This window comes from Miniopterus natalensis, chromosome 13 (genome assembly GCF_054644295.1).
Source record: "Miniopterus natalensis isolate mMinNat1 chromosome 13, mMinNat1.hap1, whole genome shotgun sequence".
In the NCBI taxonomy this organism is placed as follows: domain Eukaryota; kingdom Metazoa; phylum Chordata; class Mammalia; order Chiroptera; family Miniopteridae; genus Miniopterus; species Miniopterus natalensis.
The window spans coordinates 61377917-61401323 of record NC_142093.1 but is presented as its reverse complement, the minus strand read 5'-3'; the positions used below and the strand labels follow the sequence as shown (position 1 = coordinate 61401323).

General features: G+C 48.1%; 1 protein-coding gene across 1 annotated transcript; it reads left to right on the top strand.

The window, feature by feature from the left end:
* The first annotated feature begins 1794 nt into the window (after positions 1-1794).
* On the top strand, positions 1795-23109 carry LOC148091732 (arf-GAP domain and FG repeat-containing protein 1-like). Its single transcript, XM_087823790.1, is given in 7 exon segments — positions 1795-1897; positions 3038-3194; positions 12139-12314; positions 12317-12623; positions 12744-13294; positions 13297-13446; positions 23012-23109. Coding segments are annotated over 7 exon segments (1542 nt in total).
* The last annotated feature ends 298 nt before the right edge of the window (positions 23110-23407 follow it).

The window sequence follows — 23407 nt, the reverse complement described above, 5'->3', positions numbered from 1 at the left end:
GGACATGGTGCACTCCTTCCCCTAACAGGTGTGTGCAGAGCGCCTCCTATGGGCAGGCTCTAGAAGCTCAGTGCTCAACCCAAAGGGCTTGTGAGGATGGCGAGTTTGCAGGAAAGAGTCACAGCAGCCAACACATACATAACGTGAAGTCAGGACATGCCGGGGCTCTGAACAAAAGGTACAGAGAGAGGCAAGTGGGACGAGGTCACGTTGGATATAAGATGATGTGAAGGTCTGTGGGGTCGAAGTGATCATTGGGGCTGTTTGGGGATGTGCACAGATGACCAGCAAGATATAAACATCCCCAGCTGAGCCCCGTTTTGGGTTCCAAGTCCTAAGTGTTCTACCCAAGTCCCGGTCTGAGAGGAAAAGTGTCTCCAGCATCGTTTTTACAGAAGGGAGGACAGGAACCCAGCCCCGGGCCTCTCTGGAGCCCTTACCATGAAACATCTTTCACTGTGCTGCACATTCTCACCTTAATGCTGGCAGCATTGTGTCCCCCTCCTGTAATTAACTGGGCAGCATGTGTCCCTGTATAGCTGGCCTTAGTTAATCAAGTGCAGCGCACCGTGTTCATTCCATGCTCTAAAGGGGCCACCTGCCTGCAACAGGGCCATGCACCTGTCCGCCCAGGACCCAGGCCAGCACTGCGAATGGGGGCTCTTCCAGACACCGCCTGTGCTGCCCAGGGAACTACAATTGTTGTGCTTCCCTTGAGATCGGGGGCATCTGAGTGGACTCTCCCACAGGCACCATCCCAGCCCCCAGCTGGGCAGGAGCTGGGCACTTGCATTTCCATCGTGCTGCCCTTCACTGAATGGAGCCTGCGAGGCCCAGGGGCTTAGAATCTGTAAGTGCTGGAGGGTCATGATAGGCACTGAACCAAGGGTTATGATTAAGATGATGGGAAGGGGGTGCCAGCAATGAGAGTACTGAAATCGTCAAACACGAGAGAGACCTAGGGTTCTGTGGGTGCCCGCAGCAGGCCGGGCTGGTACAGTCTGGGAAGGTAACTGTCCCCCTGTTGGCGCCCTGTCTCCTAGTGATTGAAGTGGACAGATGACCATTTTGGGCTGCAAGCCTCACAGGGTGCTCAGGAGGATCAGGCAGGAAAGGACCGTGCAGCGCCCCCTGCACTGTTCCACCTGGAAGGGTAGGGTGAGAGCAGTGATGACAGTAATGACATTGAGTTCTCAAGAGGGCCTTAAGCTAGGTGGAGGTCTCACTTTCCAGAGGAGCAAGCGAGTCAGGGAGGCCAGGCTGCTGCCCAAAGTCACATGCTGAGTGGGCATTGTGCTGGAGAGCACTCCCATTTCAGCCTTGACAACTGCTACTTTGAAGATAAGCAAGAAGCCAATTTCATATGGAGAAACAATGACCTCTCCCCTTCTCTTGGCTGTTTCTGAAAGAATTTTGCCCACAAAATTCCAGAGCACAGCTAACGGAAGGTTGATTAATGCTTATTTCAGCTTCTGTCCACCATATCACTAGCTCACACCTGCCCCCCTCCCAACCAGGATGTGGGTTTTCCCTTTACATTCTCCCTGCAAAGACTGTTTGGGGCTGCACATGTGCTTAGAGCAGGAGCCCATTCGCAGCCACCGGCTAATAAGAACTGCAAACAATTTGGTGTCTGTATGAACTAATCTCGGGTAACCTAGGTATAACAGTTGTAGCTAAAAGCCATCTAGCACCAAAGCATGCTGGAGGCACAGTAGCCATGGTACCAACTGATTTGGGTCAGTTGTCCAGGGTCTGAGGTTAGGGTGGAGGGGGAAATAGGGTGAGAGGAGTATGGTTTCAATGACCGTGTCCTGGACCCTAGAAGAAGCAGCCATCCAGGCTTATAACTCTGATGCTGACACTCTGTGGAGCTCCAAAGATGCTTCAGAAGATGGTGAGTGAGCCTGTCTGGCGGGTGCTCCGGGGTCAGAGGACAGGGGGCGCTTTCCTCCCAGCTGGAGACCTCCAAGTCAAGAAAGGGAGGCCTTCCTCCTCCATCCTGCCTCCTGTCTCCAAAGAACATGAGACCCTCCATTAGATGTGACCAAGAGGAGGGCCTGGGAGAGCTGGGTGCAGCAAGGATATGGGGGTGGGGCTGGCCAAGGACCACAGTCTCTGTGATTTTCCAAAAGTAGGCCCTGGCAGATGGTTAGGAGTTATTGGAGAGCGGGGGAAGGAGCCATTGAGGGGAGGCTCTAAGGATCCTGGGCTGCTCCATGTGGGATCCCTGGGGTGGACCAGGAGGCTGAGGATGGGAAACTTTCAGGGGAGGGTCTGTGTGGACTCCTGAGAGTAGGCGCTCATCCCACCTTTACTCTGATTGCCCTGTGCGTCCCCTTCCTCGACAAATTTCTGGCTGACCTGAAGATGCTAGACACAGTGATGGAGACTATATGCAGGTAGGAGACCTAGGGCCTGTGCTGGGGTGTCCAGATTTACTTTTGGGAAGAGAGAACCCTGAGATCTCAAAGAGCTGCCCTAGGAGCGGGGGTGTCTTCCCCATCATACTGATCCATGTGCCCCTCTCTGGAGCCTCAGAGCCTAGCCTGGACTCAAGTCCTGTCTTTCCAAATTTCCTGACCCCTCCTGGGACCTGGCAGTAGTGTAACACGAGAAGGGATGGGCAAATGGGTAGCCATGGCTGGGGAAGGGGGTAGGCTCTTTCTGATGGACTTGGGCTCTCTACCTTGCAGGGGAATCAGATTCACAGAAGAAAACCAGAGGAAGGTGAGCAGCTGTGGCACCTCCTGGGGGCAAGGGAGGGGTGAAAATCAGGGACACCCAGGCCAGCACACTCCCGGGATCCATCCCCTGCGTCTTACATCTACTGGGAATTTTTGATTACAGAGGTGGGAGACCCCTGAAGTTGGTGGCTGAGGCAGGGGGATGAAACCAAGGAACACCTTCCGGAGGAAGGGCTGTCTATGCCCATCTTTGAGCCCAGGTAGGGCCTGGATGGAATTAGGGGAAGGACAGTGCCCATGAGAGCAAAGCCCCAGGAACCATCCCCTGCCCGCTTCCCACCCCACACCAGCGCTGTGTCTGCACCCTTTCTCCCTCTGGCCCCGGGAACAGAAGGTAATGGAGAAGAGAGTTGTGCTGAAGGAGGCTGCTGAAAAATTTGAAACAGAGCCCGAGCAGCAATTCAGGGCCTGGTTCCAGACCCTAAACCAGCTCAGCATGAAAGGCAGGTGAGGTTAGGCAGGAGCTGGCGAGGGCAGGGCTGGGCTCTCACTGTGGCCAGTCCAGAGAACCTGTGTCCATGGCTGCCTGGTCAGCCCCAGACCTTGTTGTGTAGCAACTTCTAGGGCACCTGATGCTGGGAGGGACACCTGAGGTGTGGCTCCTGGGACTTCACAGGTGCCATTCTGTCCTGCAGTTACCTCCTGTCCTGCCAGCTGGAGCCCCAGTCCTAGTTGGCCAGCTGAACAGTCAGGTTAAGAACATCAGGTGTCAGTGAGAGTCCAGGTGGGCAAAGCAACCTCTTTATCACCGGTGGGGACACAGCTGGGCCCTCAGGAGCACTGGGCAGCTAATTCTACACTGGAAGGAGGAGAGCTGTGGGGGTTTTACTGCTGCACCCTGAAGGCCAGAAGGGGGAGGGGAAACACCACCACCTTTCCCACAATTCTCCTCAAGGCCCCTTCATCCTTAGGAGGGTGGATGTTTATCTATGTTCTGCATGCTCTGAAACCCTCCTTTGCTAATTCCCCAGGGGAAGGCATTTATGTCCATATCTGTCAGCTTTCCTCTGGCTGGGAAGGTGCACTTTCCCCTTAAGGAAGACTGCATATTGTACTGGAGCTGAGACACTGATGATGTCTCCCCAGAGCAGAGGGGAGCAGACCAGGGCAGGTCAGAGTTAAGCCGATCAAAACAGAGCTGGCCAGCCAGACAGCGGCCAGAAACTGGTCTTGTCATGATGGGGGCTGACAAGTCTGAAGTCTGTCAGGCAGGCCAGCAGGCTAAAAACAGCAACATTTTATACTGTGATCTGAGGCAGAATTTCCTCTACCAAGGAATCTTAATTTTCACTCCTAAAGGTTTCAGCTGAGTAATAGATCCACCCCATTTCCAATGGAATGACCCCCAAAGTCAACTGATTGCAGATACATTTGGTCAAATAACTGGGTGCTATAGCCCAGCCAAATGAACACAACTCTCACCATCACAAGTTGCTGGAATTCTTTATATAGATTAAGTATTAGACCCCTCCCTGATATTTGCTTTTCTAATATTTCCTCCCTTTCCATTAGTTGTCTTTGTTCTCCTGATAGTGTCCTTTGAGGCACAGAAGTTTGGCACATTGATGAGGTCTTTCGTTACTTGTGCTTTGGAGCTCAATAAATGTCCATTCACTGATTTAAGAAAAAAAAAAAAAAAAAAAACCCAAGGAACACCTGACTACCTTGGCCCACCTGGCTGACCTTGAATGTTTGCCAGGTTACCTCTATGGCTTCTCTTATCATTTTGACCTGTCTCAGTTCTGTGACCTTTTGAAACATGATACCCTACAGAGCTGGGTTGGGGCCTCTGCAGGGTGACTCTCCAGCAGGCTCAGAGAAGGGCTCCCCAAGTTCTTGACATATTTAAACTCAGACTTGGCTGTTGAGACAGAGCTGGCCACATGGAGAGCTGGGGAAGCCACCAGTAAAGGGACAGCAAGTGCTCCCAGGGCAGGGAGAAGCAGCCTGGCTGGGATGCAGGAAAGGGTAGGCAAATAAGGGGTCTTTGGGTGGGTTGAAAATGTTAGCCCAACCATTGAGGCTTTTAGGCAGGAAATGACATGATCTGATGTATATTTTTGAAAGATCACTCTATGATCTGGCATTTGAAATAATATTTGAAAGGGTAAGATTTAGACAGATGAAAGACTGTGAGATGTGCTTCAGATACAGACAGTGGAAACATGGCCTGGAGGCAGGACAGATGAACACTGGAGACCAGAACACTCTCAAAGTCCTGTGAGTGATGGGACAGGATAGGGAAACAGAAGACCTCCACAGAGGAGAGAGGGCCGGGAGGACAGGGGATCCTCCATGGAGGTGAGAGGGCAAGGAAGACAGGGGACCCTCCATGTGGAGGACAAAGCAGGGTGACAGGGTACCATCCATCAAGCTTAAAGGTCAGGCAGAATAGGGGACCCACCATTGAGGGGAATGGGCAGGGCAATGAGGAACCTCCATGCAGGCGGGGGCCCTATACTAACAGCTGCATAGCATTCCATGGTCTAAACGTATGTACCGTATTGTTTTTACAAGGAAGTATGAGAGTTTCAACTGCTCCCTATCTTTGTTGACATTTGTTTTTGTCATTAAAACTTTATTTAGGGATATCTTGTGGTTTAATGACAAGAGTTGCTTACTGGCCATTTGTACATCTTCTTTTCGAAAGTATCTATTTGAATTTTGGGGGGGTATTTGTGGGGTGGCAGGGGGGACACATGTGTAACCACCAGCACAATCAGGATACAGAACTGGTCCATCACCACAGAGAGACTTCCTGTTTCCCCTTTAGTGTCAGAATCTTCCCAGAACCCTAACCCGTGGCAGCTACTGACCTGTTCTTCTTTACTGTAATTTTGTCATTTTGAGAATGTTGTGGCATTGGAGTCATACAGTATATGACCCAAGAGGTTGGGATTTTTCACTCAACACAGTGCCTTTGAGATCCATCCAGGTTGCTGTAGGAACCAGTAGTTTCCTCCTTTTCTCTGCCGAGTACTAGTCCATTGTAGGCACGTACCCCAGTTTGTTGATCTGCTCCGTCCTCACTGGGGGACATTTGGATGTTTCTAGTTCGTGGCAATTGTGAATAAAATTGCAATAAACATTCAGGTATAAGTGTTTGTGTAACAAAGGGTTTCGTTTGTGTAGGGTGGACATCCAGGTGTGGGGTTGCCGGGTTGATGATCAGTGTATGTCTAACTTTAGAACAAAGTCAAACTTTCTCAGAGAAGCTGGGCAGCTGCTCTGCATCATCTTTAACACTTGGTGTGTTGACAGTAGTTTTGATTTAGGCCATTCTAATAGGTGTTTATGATTTGTAAATTTTTAATTTTATTTTTCTTAGTATCCTTAGTTGGTTCTGATTCCTGAGCTAGGACAAGGGTGTCAAGGGTTGGGCCATTCTTACTAAATTCTCTTCTTGCTAAAAGTTAAAATGAAGCTGAGGATATTGCAGACTAGTTGTAAGTGAGATATGCTTGAGAGGAACTCAACAGGAATGTAGCCAACTGCAAAGAGGAAACCAATGCGCAACTGATCAAATAGTGGGGTCCAAGTGCTGGCTAAACCTCTGTGTGGGAGACAGCTTTGGGTGTAACCCTCCATGCAGGCACAGGCTCCCATGCAGGTGGAGGGGAGAGGGCAGGCGGATGGGGACCCTTCATGTAGGTGAAAGAGCTGGATGGACAGGAGACCCTCCGTGGAAGAGGAATGGGCAGAAAGACAGGGAACCCCCCTTTATGGGTGCAGGATATGGGGACAGAAGGCTGATGATGGAGAGGGGAAGGGAGGGAGACAGGAACCTGTCCTTTGAGGGGGCAGGGCATGGGGACAAGGGACACTCCATGGAGGTGAGAGGGCAGGGAGAAGGGGTCCAACCATGGAACAGGACAAGAAGGGTAAGACGGGAAGGACAGGCAGGATATGGGACGCTTCTTAAGGGGGGCAGGGCTGGGAGTACAGGGGACCCTCCATGGAAAGAAAAGGGCAGGAGTAAAGGGCATTTTACATGGAGCTTAGAGGGCAGGGGGGGCAGGGTACCTCCATGGATGGGACAGGGAAAGGGGACAGGAACCCTCCATGTAGGGGTATGGTCATGGGCACAGGAAACCTCCCTTTGAGGGGGCAGGGCAGAAGAACAGGGGACCTCCATGCATCTGACAGGGTAGGAAGGATGGGGGATCTTCCCTTTGAGGGGGCAGGGTAAGGAGGATTGAGAAATCTTCATAGGGGTAGGGCAGGGGGACAGAGGACCCTTCATGGAGGGAGCTGTGCAGAAAGACAGGGTACCCTGTATAAAGAGGAATGGGCAGGGTGACAGGAAACCCCCCTTTGAGGGGCAAGGAAGTGGTCAGGGCGCCCTCCATGGAGAGAGCATGCAGGGATATAGGGAACCTCCCTTAAGGTTGCAGGGCATTGGACAGGGGACCCTCCTTGGAGGGGGTTGGGCAGAGGAATCAAGGACCCTCCAAGGAGGGACAGGGAATGGACCACAGGGGACCCTTTATGGAGGGGGCAAGGTAGGGAGGACAGGGGATCCACCATGAAGTAGGCAGGGCAGTAGGGTGAGGAGAGGAGGGAGGGGACAGGGGACACTGTCCTCTCCATGTAGGGCCCCCTGTCCCCCCATGGAGGGTTCCCTGTACTCCCTGCCTTTCCCTTTCATATGCCCTTTCACCCCTGCCCTTCCCCTTCCCAGGGTCCCCTGTATACCCTGCCCTTCCTGTCCCATATGGCCTTTCCCCTCCCCAGAGTCCCCTGTAATCCCTTCCCTTCTCTTCCTTTCCCATATGGCCTTTCCCTTTCCATATCCCCTTTCCCCACTACTCTGCCCCTTCCCAGGGTTCCCCGTGTCCCCTACTCTGACCTATCTGTGGTTAGTTCCTTTCCCCCTCTGCCTTGTTCCCTCCACAGAGGTCTTCTGTTGCGCTGCCCTGTCCCCTCACTCATAGGAATCTCAGAGGCGTGCGCTCTGGTCTCTCCAGTCTTCATCTGTCCTGCGCCCAGGCCATGTGCCCACTCTCTGACCAAAGCACATCTCACCCTCTTCATCTGTCGAAATCCTACCTGTGTCAAGTCACATCTCAGGCATCATTTCAAATGTCAAATCACAGAGTGATCTCCACAAGGGAGGGGAGCGGGGGAAGGGAGAAGAGGTTATAGGAGTTACATATCGTGATGGAAGGAGACTTGACTTGGGGTGGTGAACACAGTACGATATACAGATGGTGCATTATAGAATTGTGCACCTGAAACCTATATAATCTTATTAACTAATGTCACCCCAATAAATTCAATGAAAAAGAAAATTAAAATGATGAGAAGCAAAACAATAATTTCTGGAGATGGATGGTGGTGATACTGCAAAACATCAATATACTTAATGCTACTGAACTGTACACTTAAATGTGGTTAAAATTGTAAATCTTATGATAGGTACCATTTGCCACAATAAAATTATGTGTAAGATTAAAAAAAACAAAAAACTCTAAAACACAAAGGCATGGAGGATATATTTGCATGTTACTAACAATGAAGGAGATCCAAAAAAAAAATCAAAAGACGCTTTGAAATAAATGAACATGAAGACACAACAACCCAAAATCCATTGGACACAGTAAAAGCAGTCCTAAAGGGCAAATTCCTAACATTACAGGCCTACCTGAAGAAACAAGAAAAATTTTAAATAAACAGTCTAGCTTAACACTTAGAGGAACTAGAAAAGAAAAAAAAGAAAAAAGAGAGAGCTCAAAGTGAGTAGAAGAAAGGAAATAATGAAAATCAGAGCAGAAATAAGCAAAATATAGTCTTAAAAAAATACAAGAGATCAATGAAGCCCTAGCCAGTGTGGCTCAGTCATTAGTGTTGGTCACACACTGAAGGCTTGTGGGTTAGATTCCTGGTGAAAGTCAGGTACTTGGGTTTTGTGTGCAGGAGGCAACCAATCCATGTGTCTCTCTCACATAGGTGTTCCTGTCTCTCTCCCTCACACCTCCTCTCACCCAGCCCCCTTTCTTACTCCCCATCCACTCCTTCTAAAAAGAAAGCAAAGGAAAAATATCCTCAAGTGAAGAGTAAGAGAAACAAAAAACAAAAACAACAAAAAAAAACAAGACAGAGAGATCAAAGACACTGAGAGCCGGCTCTGTGAAGAGATAACAGGATTGACAAATCTTTATTAGAGTCATCAAGAAAAAAAGATGGAGACCTAAATAAATAAAATCAGAAAGAAACAGAAGAGCCCAGCTGGGTGTGGCCTCAGCCGAGGATCCAGGAGATTGCAGTTAAATTCCCGGTTGGGGCACATGCCTGGGTTGTGGGCTCAATCCCCAGTTGGGGGCATGCAGGAGGCAGCCAATCCATTACTCTGTCATCATTGATGTTTCTCTCTCTCCCTCTCCCTTCTTCTCTCTGAAATCAATAAAGATTTTTTTTTTTAAAGGCACAGAAAAAATAACTGACTCCACAGAAATACAAAGGATTTTAACAAAACATTACAAACAACTATATGCCAACAAATTGGACAATCTGAACAAAATGAATACATTCCTAGAAATATACAATCTTCCATAACTCAATCAGGAAGAAGCAGAAAATCTGAATAAACCAGTTACAACTAATGACAGGAAGCAGTAATCAAAAGCCTCCCAACACCCCTGACCAGTGTAGTTCAGAAGTTAGAGGATTGGCCCAGGCACAGAAGGGTCATGGCTTTGATTGCTGCTCAAGGGAACATACCTGGGTTGCAGGTTCAATCCCTAGCCCTGGTTGGGGGCTCTACAGAAGGCAACCAATCATTGTATCTCTCAGATTGGTCTCTCTCTCCCCCCTCTCTCTCTCTTGCCCCCTCCTTTCCTCCCTTCCACTCTGTCTAAAAAGAAAAAATATCAGTGGAATAAATATCCTCAGGTGAGGATTAACAAACAAAAAGCTTCCAAAAAACAAAAGTGCTGGACCAGATGACTTCGTAGGTGAATTTTATCACACATTCGTAGAAGAACTAATACTTGTTCTTTTCAAACTATTTCAAAAAATTCAAACAAGGGGAGACTCCCAAGTTCATTTTAATTCTTCCTGTCCATACTATGAAAAAATTATAGGCCAATCTCCCTGATGAACATAGGTGCTAAAATCCTGAACAAAATATTAGCAAACTGGATCCAGCAATACACTGAAATGATCATACATCACAATTAAGTGGGATTTGTTCTTGGGATGCAAGGTTCCTGCAATGTCCGCATATCGTTAAGTGCGATACAGCATATGAACAAAATAAAAAATAAAAATTACATGATCCATCAATAGGTGAAGAGAAAACATTAGACAAAATCCAGCACCCATTTATGGTAAAATCTCTCAGCAAAGTGGTAACAGAAGGAACACACCTCTACATAATAAAGACTATATATGACAAACCCACAGTCAACATCATACTCAATGAGCAAAAACTAAAAGTGTTTCCCTTAAGATCAGGAACAAGAGACGGATGTCTGCTTTCAACAGTCTTATTCAACGTACTGCTGGGAGACATAGCAAGAGTTTAGGAACAAAAATAAATAAATAAAACATGTTTGAATTGGAAAGGAAGAAGTAAAACTATCATTATTTGCAGCTGACATGATATTGTATAAAGAGAACCCAAAAGATTACACAAAAACCTACTAGACCTGATTAATGAATTCAGTACAGTAGCTGGTACAAAATAAATATCCAGAAATCAGTTGCATTTTTGTACATCAATAGTGAACTATCAAAAGTGAAACAGAAAACAATCTCATTTACAATTGCATCAAAAAAATACTTAAAATAAATTTAACCAAGAATGTAAAAGGCTTGTAATCCAAAAATTATGAGATAGTGGAGAAAGAAACTGAAGCCCTGTCCACTGTAGCTCAGTAGTTGGAGTGTAAACTGGAGCACCAGAAGGTCAAAGGTTTGATTCCATGTCAAGGACACGTACCTGGTTGCAGCTGTGATCCCGAGCCTTGGTCAGGGTGCATGTGGGAGACAACCGATCTATGTGCGTGTCTCAGGTCAATGTCTCTCTCTCTCTCCCTTCCTCTCTCTCTTTCTATCTCTCTCTGTTTCCCTCTCTCCATTTATCTCTTCTTCCTCCCACTCTCTCTAAAAAAGCAATGGAAAAATATCCACAGGTGAGGATTAGCCAAAATAAAAAAAAGTGATAAATGAAAGACACAAATTAGTGGAAGCATGTATATCATGTTCATGGACAGGAAGAATTAACATCATTAAAATGTCCTAGTACCCAAAGCAATCTATAGATTCAACCAATTCCTATCAAGATACTAATGGAGTTTTTCACAGTACTATACCAAATATTTGAAAAAGTTATATAAAACCACCAAAACCAACCAACCAAACAAACAACCCGTCCCCCCCACACACAAATAGCCAGAGGAATCTTGAGAGAGCAGAACAAAGTTGGAGGAATCCCACTGCCTGACAGGAAACTGTCCTAAAAGGCCCTAGTAATAAAAGCAGCATGGTGCTGGCACGGATATCAATGGAACTGAATTAAAAGCCCAGAAATAAACCCACACATTTATGGCTAATTAATATTCGACAAAGGACAGGAGAACATACAATGGGGTAAAGACAATTTCGTCAATAAATGGTGGTGTCAAAACTGGACAAATACGTGGAAAAAAGGAAACGCGATCACCTTCTTCCACCATGCACAAGAAAAAACTCAGAATGGATTAAACACTTAAACTGTTAGACTCAAAACCATAAAAATTCCAGAAGACAACAGGGGCAGTAAAATCTCGGCCACTTCTCATAGAACAGTTGTTCTGGTCCATCTCCTCCAGCAAGGGAAACAGAAGGCAAATAAAGAAAAGGCGTCACACCAAACTGGGAAATGTGTGCACCGCAAAGGAGCCACGGACAACATGCAGAGACAGCCGACACGCAGTGACGAGCGCGGAATACCCAAAATTTAGGAAGAACTCACCGAACTCAGCACCGAAAAGCAAGCGATCCGATGAAAAAGTGGGCAAGTTACCTGAACAGAGGCTTCTCCAGGAGACCCAGGAGAGGACGCTGGGCGCGGGCGCCCGGGCTGGGGCCCTGACCGAGCTCCGGGCCTCCTGCGCGGCCCTGTCCCTGGATAGGCGGCGGCCAGGCCGGGCGCTCACGGAGGGGGCGGGGCGCCCGTGGGCCCGCGGCCGGCGGCTCCCCGAGCTCCAGGCCCGCGGCCTCGTCCCGCCCCAGCCGCGGCGGCCCGCGCGAGGCGGAGGCAGGAGGAGAAGCCCTGCGGTGCCGGGACGGACGGGCCTCCCGCACCCCCAAAGCGCTTCCGCCGCCACCAGCGCGCCCCACCCACCTGGACAGGGCGCGGGCTCCTCCCTGCACCTCCTGCTGCCGCTGAGGGTTCAGTCCTCCGCAGGGTGAACTCTGTCTCCATGACAACGGGACCACAGCAGGAAACTGAATTCCTACAAAAGCATGGAAATGAAGTCTGTAAGCAGATTTGCCTAGGATTATTGGATGATACATCTTCAGCAATTCCAGATCCACAAAAAGTGAAAGAGTTTCCACAGGAAAAATATGAAAAGAGAAGATGGCAATTCCACCAGAACAAGCCAAAGTGGTGGCTGCAGTTCATGCGTCTAGTTCAGGCTCCGCTGCCAGTAGCAGGAGCAGCACACCTGAGGTCAAACCACTGAAGCCTCTTTTGGGAGATTCAGCACCAGCCCTGCACCTAGAGAAGGGCACACCCAGCCAGTCCCCTGTTGTAGGCCGCTCTCAAGGACAGCAGCAGGAAAAGAAGTTTGGCCTTTTAAGCGATCTTGACTCAGACATATTTGATGCTCCAGCTCCTCAGTCATCAGCTACAGCCAATTTCGCTAACTTTGCACATTTTAGCAGTCAGGCAACTCGGAATTCTGCAAATTCAGATTTTGCAAACTTTGATGCATTTGGACAGTCTAGTGGTTCGAGTAATTTTGGACGTTTCCCCACAGGAAGTCACTCTCTTTTTTAGCCCCAAATTACAGGTGGAAGTGCTAGATCAGTAAATGCTAATTTTGCTCATTTTGACAACTCCCCCAAATCCTCCACTGCTGATTTCGGAACTTTCAATACTTCCCAGAGTCATTAAACAGCAACAACTGTAAGTAAAGTTTCAACAAATAAAGCTGGTCTTCAGGCTCCAGACAAATATGTGGCACTTGCTAATTTAGACAATATCTTCAGTGCTGGGCAAGGTGGTGATCAGGGGAGTGGCTTTGGGACCACAGGTAAAGCTGTTAGTTCTGTGGTTTCGGTTACCAGTCAGCCAAGTACGTCTTCAGACAAGTATGCAGCTCTGGCAGAGCTAGACAGCATTTTCAGCTCTGCAGCCACCTCCAGTAATGTGTACACTTCCACCAGTAACGCTAGCGGCAATGTTTTTGGAACAATGCCAGTGGGTGCTTCTGCACAGACACAGCCGGCTTCTTCCAGTGTGCCTGTTCCATTTGGAGCTACACCTTCCACAAACCCATTTGTGGCTGCTACAGGTCCTTCCATGGCATCTTCTACAAATCCATTTCAGACCAATGCCAAGGGGCAACAGCAGCGACCTTTGGCACCGCATCCATGAGCATGCCTGCGGGCTTCGGTACTCCTGTGCTCTATAGTCTTCCCACCAGCTTCAGTGGCAGCTTCCAGCAGCCCAAGCAATGTTCCCTCAACAGACAGCTTGTAGAGAGATGTATGTGGTCACATTACATCTCTCCATCTCTTGCACTTGTCTTGTTTCACTGACCTTAGCTTTAAGCGCAAGAGAAGTCTTTAAAAAGCCTGCATTATGTATTAAACACCAGGCAATACGTGCAGAACAGAGGGCTCCAGTAACAACTTTTAACCTGTGAATTGGCAGGAAAAGGTAGCGGTATCATGTATATTAAAAATTGGCTAATATTAAGTTATTGCAGACACCACATTCATTACGCTGCAGTACTGTACATATTTTTCTTAGAAATTAGCTATTTGTGCATATCAGTATTTGTAACTTTTAACACATTGTTATGTGAAACATGTTACTGGGGAAATAGATCAGCCACTTTCAAGGCGCTGTCATGTATTGGAATGAATGACCTGAATCATTTGAACCCTTGCTACTGGAAGGTTACAAAGTGAGAACTGGAAGGTTTTATTTGGTCTGGAATTTTTCCCTTCTGAGGAGCGTGTCTGTTTATACGCGCCTGTGTTCTTTAGAGACGTGGGAGGATGCCTGTGGGAGGATGCCTGTCTGCGTAATGAAGCTGATCATGTTTTGCTACAGTTTGCAGGTGAAAAAAATACATATTAGAAAATATGCTATTGTTTCTGTGTTCTTGCTGCAATCCTTTACCAAAGTAGCCTTAAATATGAGTAGTGAATTGAGAACATCTTGAATTCTTAAATTAGAATTTCAGAAGACTGCTAGTGACTAACTTTTATGTTTAAAAGAGAAAATGTTATAAACAGGCCATGTAGAAGATGTATTAAAACTACTATGAGTGCTTTATTCGGGAATATGTCAGTGGTAAAACATTTAAGTGAAGCTTGTCAGAGTCACCATAACCCTTCTATTTTCTTTGCAACGTCTTAATTTTGTGAAATTTGTATATATGAAGAATTTGCATGTATGTGTATTTACAAATTTTTTAAAGTATCTTGAATTCTCAGACTGCAAAAGGCCTATTATATTTATTTATTTATTTATTTATTTATTTATTTATTTATTTATTAAATATATCTTTATTGATTTCAGAGAGGAACGGAGAGGGAGAGAGAGAGATAGAAACGTCAATATGAGAAAATCATTGATTGAGCCAGCAACCCGGGCATGTGCCCTGACCGGGATTCAAACCCCGATTGCCTGGATCTATGCTCAGCTGGGCCAAGGCCTATTTTAAGTACTGATTTAAAAAAATACTGGCTTTCAATGTATTGGAAGGAGACACGAATTAGCTGTGACATGATTGCACCTCAGATTCGTTTTTTTGTTTGGACAAACTGATATTATTAACAGGACATTTGTTTATGTTTATCTCTGGGGCAAATAAACTGGAACCCAGTGTTACCTTAAAGTTATAGAATACTTTGTTTAAAAAGGCAATGATATTAATGTTTAGTTATATCCTTTTGTTAATATTCAAATTAGCTTTGTGGCCTTAGGAATTTCACTTAACCTTTCTGGATCTCCTAGCTACATTTGTAATATGAGGGTACAATTGGGCCACTTAACTAAGGTTGTACAAGCTCTTAAAAATTAATTCTAGGTTCAGATTTCTACAATCTTCCCAAATATCTCCTTTCTCTAACTCTTATCAGTAATAACCTTTTCCTTGGATTAACCTTTGTAGTATCGACACTTCACAAAAATGTAAGCACATTTTTTAAGGCTGCTCATTTCCAAAATACATGATGTCAACAAAAATTATCCTATAATATTTTGGTTGATCCGATTAAGCATTTCTTAGTAACTGACATGGACCCCAAAAGAGAAAATTTATCATTACCTTTTTAAAAAATCAATTGTATATTTTTTGTATTTGTATAAAACGATTTTTTATAGGCTCAGAAATACAGATGTGTTGAGGACTATATGTCACTTTTATTCAAATTCAACAACTAACTTCCCAGGTATGAAAAACTTCAAGTGAAGCCAATTTTCTTTGGGTAAAAATCAACACTTTTGTAAACATCAAGTTAAAATGTGGCTATATCTTCTGCTCTAAAAGTTTAAAATATATAATAGATGTTATTTAATTTTATCAAAAGGTTTACAAGCTGAAATACTTATATGTAGGGTTTGTTCTATCCTGAAATTAGGTTAATGCAGGACTCAGAGCCACACATCACCTATTTTCTCCGATAGGAAGCTATGTGTGAATCATTCCTGCAACTAAACCAGTTGGAACATTAGCCTGTTAGTAAGTAAGGACTCCAGCTGTCATCTCAAAGGCGGAGGAAGTGCTGCCATCTCTCTCTCGCTCTCTCTTTCCCCCCGTCTCTCTCTCATGTCTTTATTGATTTCAGAGAGAGGAAGGGTGAGTGAGAGGGAGAGACAGAAACATCAATGATGAGAGAGTCCTCATTGATTGGCTGCCTCCGGCAGGCCCCCAGCCCTGCCATCTCTTTTTAAAATAGTGTCAAAGTCATCCTGAGAGCGGCAAGCTCCTTCCAGCCAAGTCTGAGTCAGGGAGTTCCTGGGCTCCAAGTAAAGATGACAAGAATGGTCCCTCTTATTTCTTCCAAAACCAACCAACCAATGATGATCCCTTTACTCCTCACTGCTGAATAAACACAACGTTGTATATGGGCTCCCAGGGAGATTTCCCTCCCAGACACCCATCCCTACACCTGCCTTAAGCTCTTCCCTGCCCAGTCCCTTCCCTCCTCTTGTAAGAACCCGCCCCCCTCCCCCAACACACACACACACACACACACACACACACACACACACACACACACACACACACACACACACACACACACACCCTGTTTGTGAAAGTAGTTAACTTTCTGAGGACTACAGATCCCTCTTTTTCCTCCCCCCTTCCCTTGAGGCAGGAGCCATGAACACGCAGGGCTCATTAAGCCCTGGATTAATGAGCACAGGGCACCGCTGGGGCCTGGCTGGAACTCTGCCCTGGCTTCCACCTGTCAGCTTAGCCCCACCTCATCTTGGTCCCAGGGGATGAGTGCAACCACCACCAGAATGACAGGGGACAAGCCAGGCACAGAGTCAGGAAGGAGCCCACACTGGGGCTCTTGGTCCTGCCTGGGGAATTGAAGGAGCCTCTCAATTCTCCTGCTTTCTCACAGACCCAGGGGCTCCCCAAGTCCCACCCATGGCAAAGTGACAGGCTGGAGTTAACCCCTCTGTTGCGCCACAGAGTAACCCCAGGGAAACCCCACTCCCCCAGCACTTTAAACACGTGAGGAGCCCAAGTTCACCCGTCAAGAGCCCCAGCTGCAGCCACGAGCACTCGGGAAGCTCCCAACCGGCTGCAGAGCGACAGTCACGCTGGCCACACCCTGTCCCACCATCAGGTCACATGGAGGGAGGGGGTGGGGCAGGTGAGTGGAGGGCACTCACCGCATGGGTGTTGACAAAGAGGGTCTTGCCCAAGAACTGCAGCTCCAACAGTGTCAGCTCCATGTCCCCCTCCTGGGAGAGCAGCGGGGCCGTGCAGCAGGTGGCAGATAAGCGCCCACAGTACCGTGGCCAGGACACGGGGCAATGGGTAGGAGGCCTGGAGGCAGGGCTTCCACTCCAGCAGCCTCGCAGGCAGCAGGGACTTGTGCTGGCCCAGTGGCTGGAGCCAGGAAGCCCAGCGGGTCAGAGGGCTGGCCCTCCCCCGCCCCCCACGCTTGTGCCCCTCCCCCGGTGGGCGCACAGGGTGAGATCCAGGAGGCCCAAGGCCAGGTGTGTTTGCCGCTGCAGCGCCTCCTGGCGGGGCCTCTGTGCGGCACCTTGTGCCTGGGCTGGCCCTGGCCCCTTTCTACCCAGCCGTCCTTGCTTATTAGAGTTGGTTAATTCATTCTTTCCACCATGGTTTATTGACAGTCTAACCCCTGCAGAAGACAGGGTGCTTCTGCATTTTGGCCCAGTCAGTGACCAAATTTTTATTAGGTCACTGGTTTCCCCATCATCATGTAGAACATCAGAGCTGCAGCTGCCCAGGTGCCCTAACTCAGGGACCCCAGCCCAACAGAGCCAACCCCAGTCCCACAGCTCAGCCCCAGCATGTACCACAGTGTGGGGGTTCTCTTCTTCAGTAGCATACACATGAAGGAATATTCACAGTGTCACACCTGATGCAAATGGCAGTGTAAAATGTGTGTTCTCCACCCCAAATTCTACAGTCTCTGTAACATAAACAATGCTCACTGCTGATCCTGGTTTGGGAGTGGGCAGGACCTAGCCTTGGGGAAGCTAGAGGATGCCCATTTGGACTGATTTCCCAAATCCAGGCAGGGCTTCATTCCCAGATCACAACCTTCCACCATCAGCTCTTCTCATTGAAACCGTTTTTCATTCATCCATTAGAATTACAGTTTCAAAGTGCATAGACCTCTGGGAAAGTGACCTACCTGGTAGCAGGTTCCCATCAGGCAGGGAGAGGGCATCTTCAAAGGGTGTTCAGAGATACAGGACAACCCCCATCTGCCAGTGATCATGCTCAAGGGAGAAGTGGTTTCTTATACCATCACCAAAGTGAAACATGGACCCTAAACACTCTCTGGACATTGTGCTCTCGCTTTCCTGCTTCAGTTGGTAACTAATTACAGTTCTTCTATTATGGTTCACTAGTTAGTGACATGTGTGTGTCAGCCTGCTGCTCCTCCATCACAGCATCTATCAGATGTGTCCTGATATTTTCAGATGGCATCTTGATGTACAGACCCCATCACATGGCTGAGTCTATCCAAGGGCTTGCTAAGTCCTGTCTGATAACAAAATACAGCAGGTGGATTGTGCACCACTCATTTCTAGACCATGGCAACAGCCTTTCAGACAGCTTCACTGGAGAATTATGTCAAACACTTAAAAACATTAATACCAATCTTTTTCTTACTCTTCCAAAAAATAGAAGAGTAAATGCCTCCAAACTCGTTTATGAAGCCAGCATTACCCTGATATCAAAACCAGACAAAGACACTACAAAAAGGAAGTGATGAACGATTATCCCTGTTGAACATAGATGCAAAATCCCTCAACAAAATACTAGCTCCAAATGCAACCACACATTGGCACAATCATTCAACAGGATCAAGTGGCATTTATTCCGGGGATGCAAGGGTGGGTCAATATCCACAAATCAGTCAACGAGATCCACCAGGGGACCAAAATGAAGGGTGAAAACCCGACTGCTTGAAATCTTTACCCACCTGAAACTCTGACTTAGGGCTTCATGTTCTAAATCTCCTTGTGACAAAGTCAGCGCTAGTTTTTGCTTTTAATTGTTAAAGGCTAGCAATAAAAACAGGTGAGAAAAATAAAGTGACATTAAAAAAAATTGAACAATCTTCTAATATTTAATTGATGGATGAACTTTTATGACTGTGTCTCATGGGTGAATCTCAAGGGCACAGGAAGGCCTGAGTCCCTCACAATGTGCTCTCCCCTGCAGCTACCAGGGATGCACCACTGTTGCCCTCTGGAAGGTTACCAGTGACTTCTTGTTGCTCAATCAGAAGGCTGTTGGGGCCTCGGTCCCCTTGCCATCTCTTCTCCATCACCTTTACCATGACCCCTCTTGGAAAAACACTTCCCGGGATTCATATGACCCCAATTTTGGCTTCCTGGGATTCATATGACCCCAATTTTCCTCTGACGATTCAGTAACTGATTGGTTTCTCCAAAGGTTGGTCCTCTTGGCTCCTGTTTGCAAAAAGTGGGCGATGGCTGAAAACTCTGGGCGCATGCGCCTCACTCCACGTACCCAGGCCTCTCAGTTGCTCCCTTCTTTTCCTGCCTCTGCAGAATGACAGGAGTCGGGCTCTGCGGCTTTGAGTGACCTTTATCTGACCTCACACCTCTCTCTAGCACCTCCTCCCTTCTCCATCCTGCCACTTGATAAGAGCATGTCCCAAGCTAATGCAGTCCCCCTCACAGTGAGTCTTCCTCCTAGGCTTTCTATTCCTCAACCTACATCTGGCTGGACACACGTAATTAAAGATAAGTAATCACTACATTTCATAATATTAACATTGGTTCCATCAAAGTACAATTTATAGCATGTAAGATGTTTTCACATCTATTCCTTTATTTGGTGTTTATGGAAACACTTTGAGAAGGAGGTAAGTGTTATTGTTTTATTCTAAAAATAAGAACGTCTGTGCCCAGAGAAGATGAGACTTTGACCAAGGACACTGGTTTCATTAGTGGTTCGCTGGGAGGCTTTCCCAGTGCTCTCTACAGCCCCATAGACGAGTTCTACCATGGATTCCCTCTGCCCCATTGAGCCCTCTCCCCAGCTAAGGGTCTAAATTGGGTATGTCTGGGATTTCTGACATGGACATGGAAGGTGATGGGCTGTGTCAGTCTGCTGCTTAACTAGTGAGAAAAAGATGATTTCCTGTCCTATCAACTGAAACACTCATTGCCTAGTGGGGGTCTCCAAATGCAACACGCACACTACAGAATCACATGTCTATGGACTACTTGGTTGGTGTCCTCTTATTGTCCTCTTATCCCTTTTACAGAAATAGAAGTTGCTCTTAACTTGAGCCCCAGAGCCTCCCTACCATTGCCTTCTGCTCACTGATGTTGGCAACCTCCCCAAACTTATCTCCAAAGAGTGGCCTAGATCCCACTTGCACAGCTGTAGCCTGAATTTCACTGCTGCTGTGACACCACATGAACGTTCCCTATTTCAGTTATCTTCCCCTTCCCACCGGCCCTGCACTTGTCCTTCTCCAGCTCTGTCATGTTTTCTTTTCCCTTTTCTGCTGACAGGGAGTCAGATGATGCAGTAGGAAGTTTGTGGAGCATCACAGATGCTTGTGCTGCCTGAGGGATCACAGGCACATCACGTAGCTTGCCGGACTTCAGCTTGAACTCTGTCATGAAGTCAGAGATAAAATTAGATGCATTTCTAATAGTGTAGAGTCCAAATAAGTAGTGGCATTATTGTTATTATTATTGTCACATTGTCACTTATGAGGTGGAGGTACCACAATTTTGGGCTCCAGATCACATACAGTCAGGGCTCACCTGCTTTAGTTAGTGCTTATTTTAGTGTTCAGTGTGAAAATTCAGTGAGGTGGACACTTGTCACTTTATATTATACTTGAAGATAAGAACTACACATAAATGGCATGGCATTTGGGCCTTTGGAATCAGATTGTGTGTGGTACTGAAGAACATTTATATCAGCGTGATTCATCATTTGAAAAGTGAGCTCAGATCATTTTCCTTATTCAGAGTAATGGAAAGAGCTTGGGAATTGGATTTATAGGACCCTGTCCCACTTGGGAAATGTTATTACAATCTAAGAGGAGATGTAAAATTGAAACCAAAGGCAGGCTCCACTGACTGACGCAACAAAAGCCAAGCACGTGAGACAGAAATTGGTGAGAAGGAAAGTGGTTTATTCAAGTGTGGGTGACCTGAGATCATGGCAGACTCCTGTCCAAAAAACCATCTTATGATCTCAATCAAGCCAGCAATTCTTACAGGGTAGAAGGAGGGAGGGGACATTGTGGACATGAAGAGAAACTGTGGATGGACAGGCTGCCTTCTTGGTGGTCCCGATATAGATCTTCTGGAACTGGTCAGCATCAGCCAAATTCCCAAGGTTGGGAGATTTGGGATCAAGCATTTCTTGTTACCTGGGAACTGGAACTGCTGAGTCCTGCAGGGTGCTCATATGGAAACTGTAAGTATATAACTTTTTTTATGAGTTTTGTTGTGTTAGTGTATTTTATTCTAGTTCTTATTTTATATTCATTTGGAATAATATAAAGTTTTCATATTTTTATTGTAGGAACCTATAGTAGCTCAAGTTAGTGCTCTATTTTTCCCTAAAGTTAGTATAGTTAGCCTTATATACACTAATTTTTTCTTTTTGTTATAACTAATTTATGTTAGGAGTCTTTTAAACTCTAAATTCTCACCAAATTTAGTATTATTAGGCCTGTATAAGCTAAAGAATATTTTAAAAATGAGACATGTTCACGGTTACAAAATGGGGATCATAATGCTTACTCACAGGCTTGCTGTAGAACAGAAAGACTCACAGTCCTCCCAATACTGCAAATGAAATGGAACTTCAGCAACACCCCAAATTGCAAAGAACAAAACCTGCCTTTGGAAAGGAGAGTGTGCAACAGAACTGTGTACCCCACTCGGGCCACAGAGGAACGCTCTCCTTGCAGTTAATTTAAGAGTTTAAGATGCTTAAGTGCTATCAAGGTTGCTTCAGCAAAGCTTGCATAAAAAAATTAGCGGCGTAATCCCCCGTCCCACAGCCCTGTGCCCACACTGCGGTGTCCCGGGACCTGCAGTTTCGGCCCATGGGTCTCCCCCGCCTTCGCCCCAGGCCTCTGGGTGGGCCAGTTAGAGGGGCCAAGGGCAGGGGCCCAGAGCTCGGGGCCTTGGCGGGGGGCACGCGACAGGCGACCATCGCGTCTCCCAGCCCGCTCAGCCTGGAGATGTGAGGAGGGCGAGCACTGATGACGTCGCCGCGCACTGATGGCGTCGCCGCGCACTGATGGCGTCGCCGCGCACTGATGGCGTCGCCGCGCACTGATGGCGTCGCCGCGCACTGATGGCGTCACCGCCTGACGTCTCCAACCAGGGCCGAGCTGGCGGTTTCCCTGGCGACCTGCGCAGGAGGCAGGGAGGGGAAGAGCTGCTGGCGCCTCCGCCTGACGCCTGCTGTCCGGGCAGCGCCGCCGGAGCCGAGGCAGCAGGTACCGCCGGCTGTTCCTCGGGCGGGTGGCGGGGAGGCCGGGCTCCGGGGGCGAGAGCGGGTGTCCGCGTCCTGGGAGCCCTGACGCACGACCTTCCCCGCCGTCCCGCCCCCGTCCCAGCGCCCCTCAGCCACCCGGGGCTGCCCCTCGTGCCGCGCACCACACGCCGGGACCGCGCCTCCGGGAAGGCGACCAGGCCTGAGCGCCCTCGCCCAGCCCCGCCCGGACCCGCCTCGCCTCGCAGTCCCGCCTTTTGTCCGTAACCGCTGCCCACCGCACCTGCGCCCGGGTCCGGAGGTGTTTCCAGCTCTGGAGCCGGTGCTCCCTGTGGAGGACCCCGCGGTGCCCCAGGCCTGGCCCATGGGTGCGCCTGTTCCTGCCAGGGCGCTGGGGGGCTGGTCCAGGAGCAGACAGGGTCTGAGTGGTCACCATGGCCCCTGGGGCTTGACCACTCTGGAAAAGAACTCACTCTCCCCAAATATCCTCGTGTAGTAAGTATTTGAACCCAAGACCAGCCCGTGAATGGCGGAGACGGGTGGGATTCGGGGTCTCCAAGTGGGAACGTGCACAGCCTGCGGGGGGCACAGTGACTTCCAATAGATCAGAGACGGGAGAGATTTACTTTTGTTTTTTCCCCTTCTGGGCGCTGGAGAAAACTGGAGGGAAAGTGTCCCTCCTGCTGCCTCCTGTCTGTTACGTGGAGAGGGAAGTGAGGGGGCCCTGGGGAAAGGGGGCCTTGCGCCTACTGAAGCATGGGGGGCGTTGGGTGACCCCTTCAGCCCACAGGCCTGTGGCTGCCTGGAGAGCTTTAGGATGTGCACGGGGTGACTTGTCCTGCCTTTCTCCCCAACCCCTCCTCGCAGGTTCAAACTTTGGAACAATTCCAAACTGTGACAACCTGAATTTCTACATGAATCTGGTGGATGGCATCTTTCTGAACCAGGTCATGCTACAAATGTAAGTTGTCTTGAGAAGGGTTGCTTTAAGGGTGTAGAAATGGGACCTGCGGTTGCTATGGGAGGGTCTTTCCCCTGGCCCAGGGGCGTCTCAGTCCGAGTGCCTTTGCTGCCACTCCTTGGAGCGAGAAGAGCTCCCGGACAGCGGGCTGGCAGCTTGTTCGGTGACGGGAATTTGGAATTCAAGGACTGTCAAACACTTGGTGTAGGTGGTGCAATTAACTTCCAACTTGGGTACTGAATGTGGGTTAAGCAGTGAAATGAAAACAAACCTTTTGGGGATCCAGGAAGTGTAATGGACAG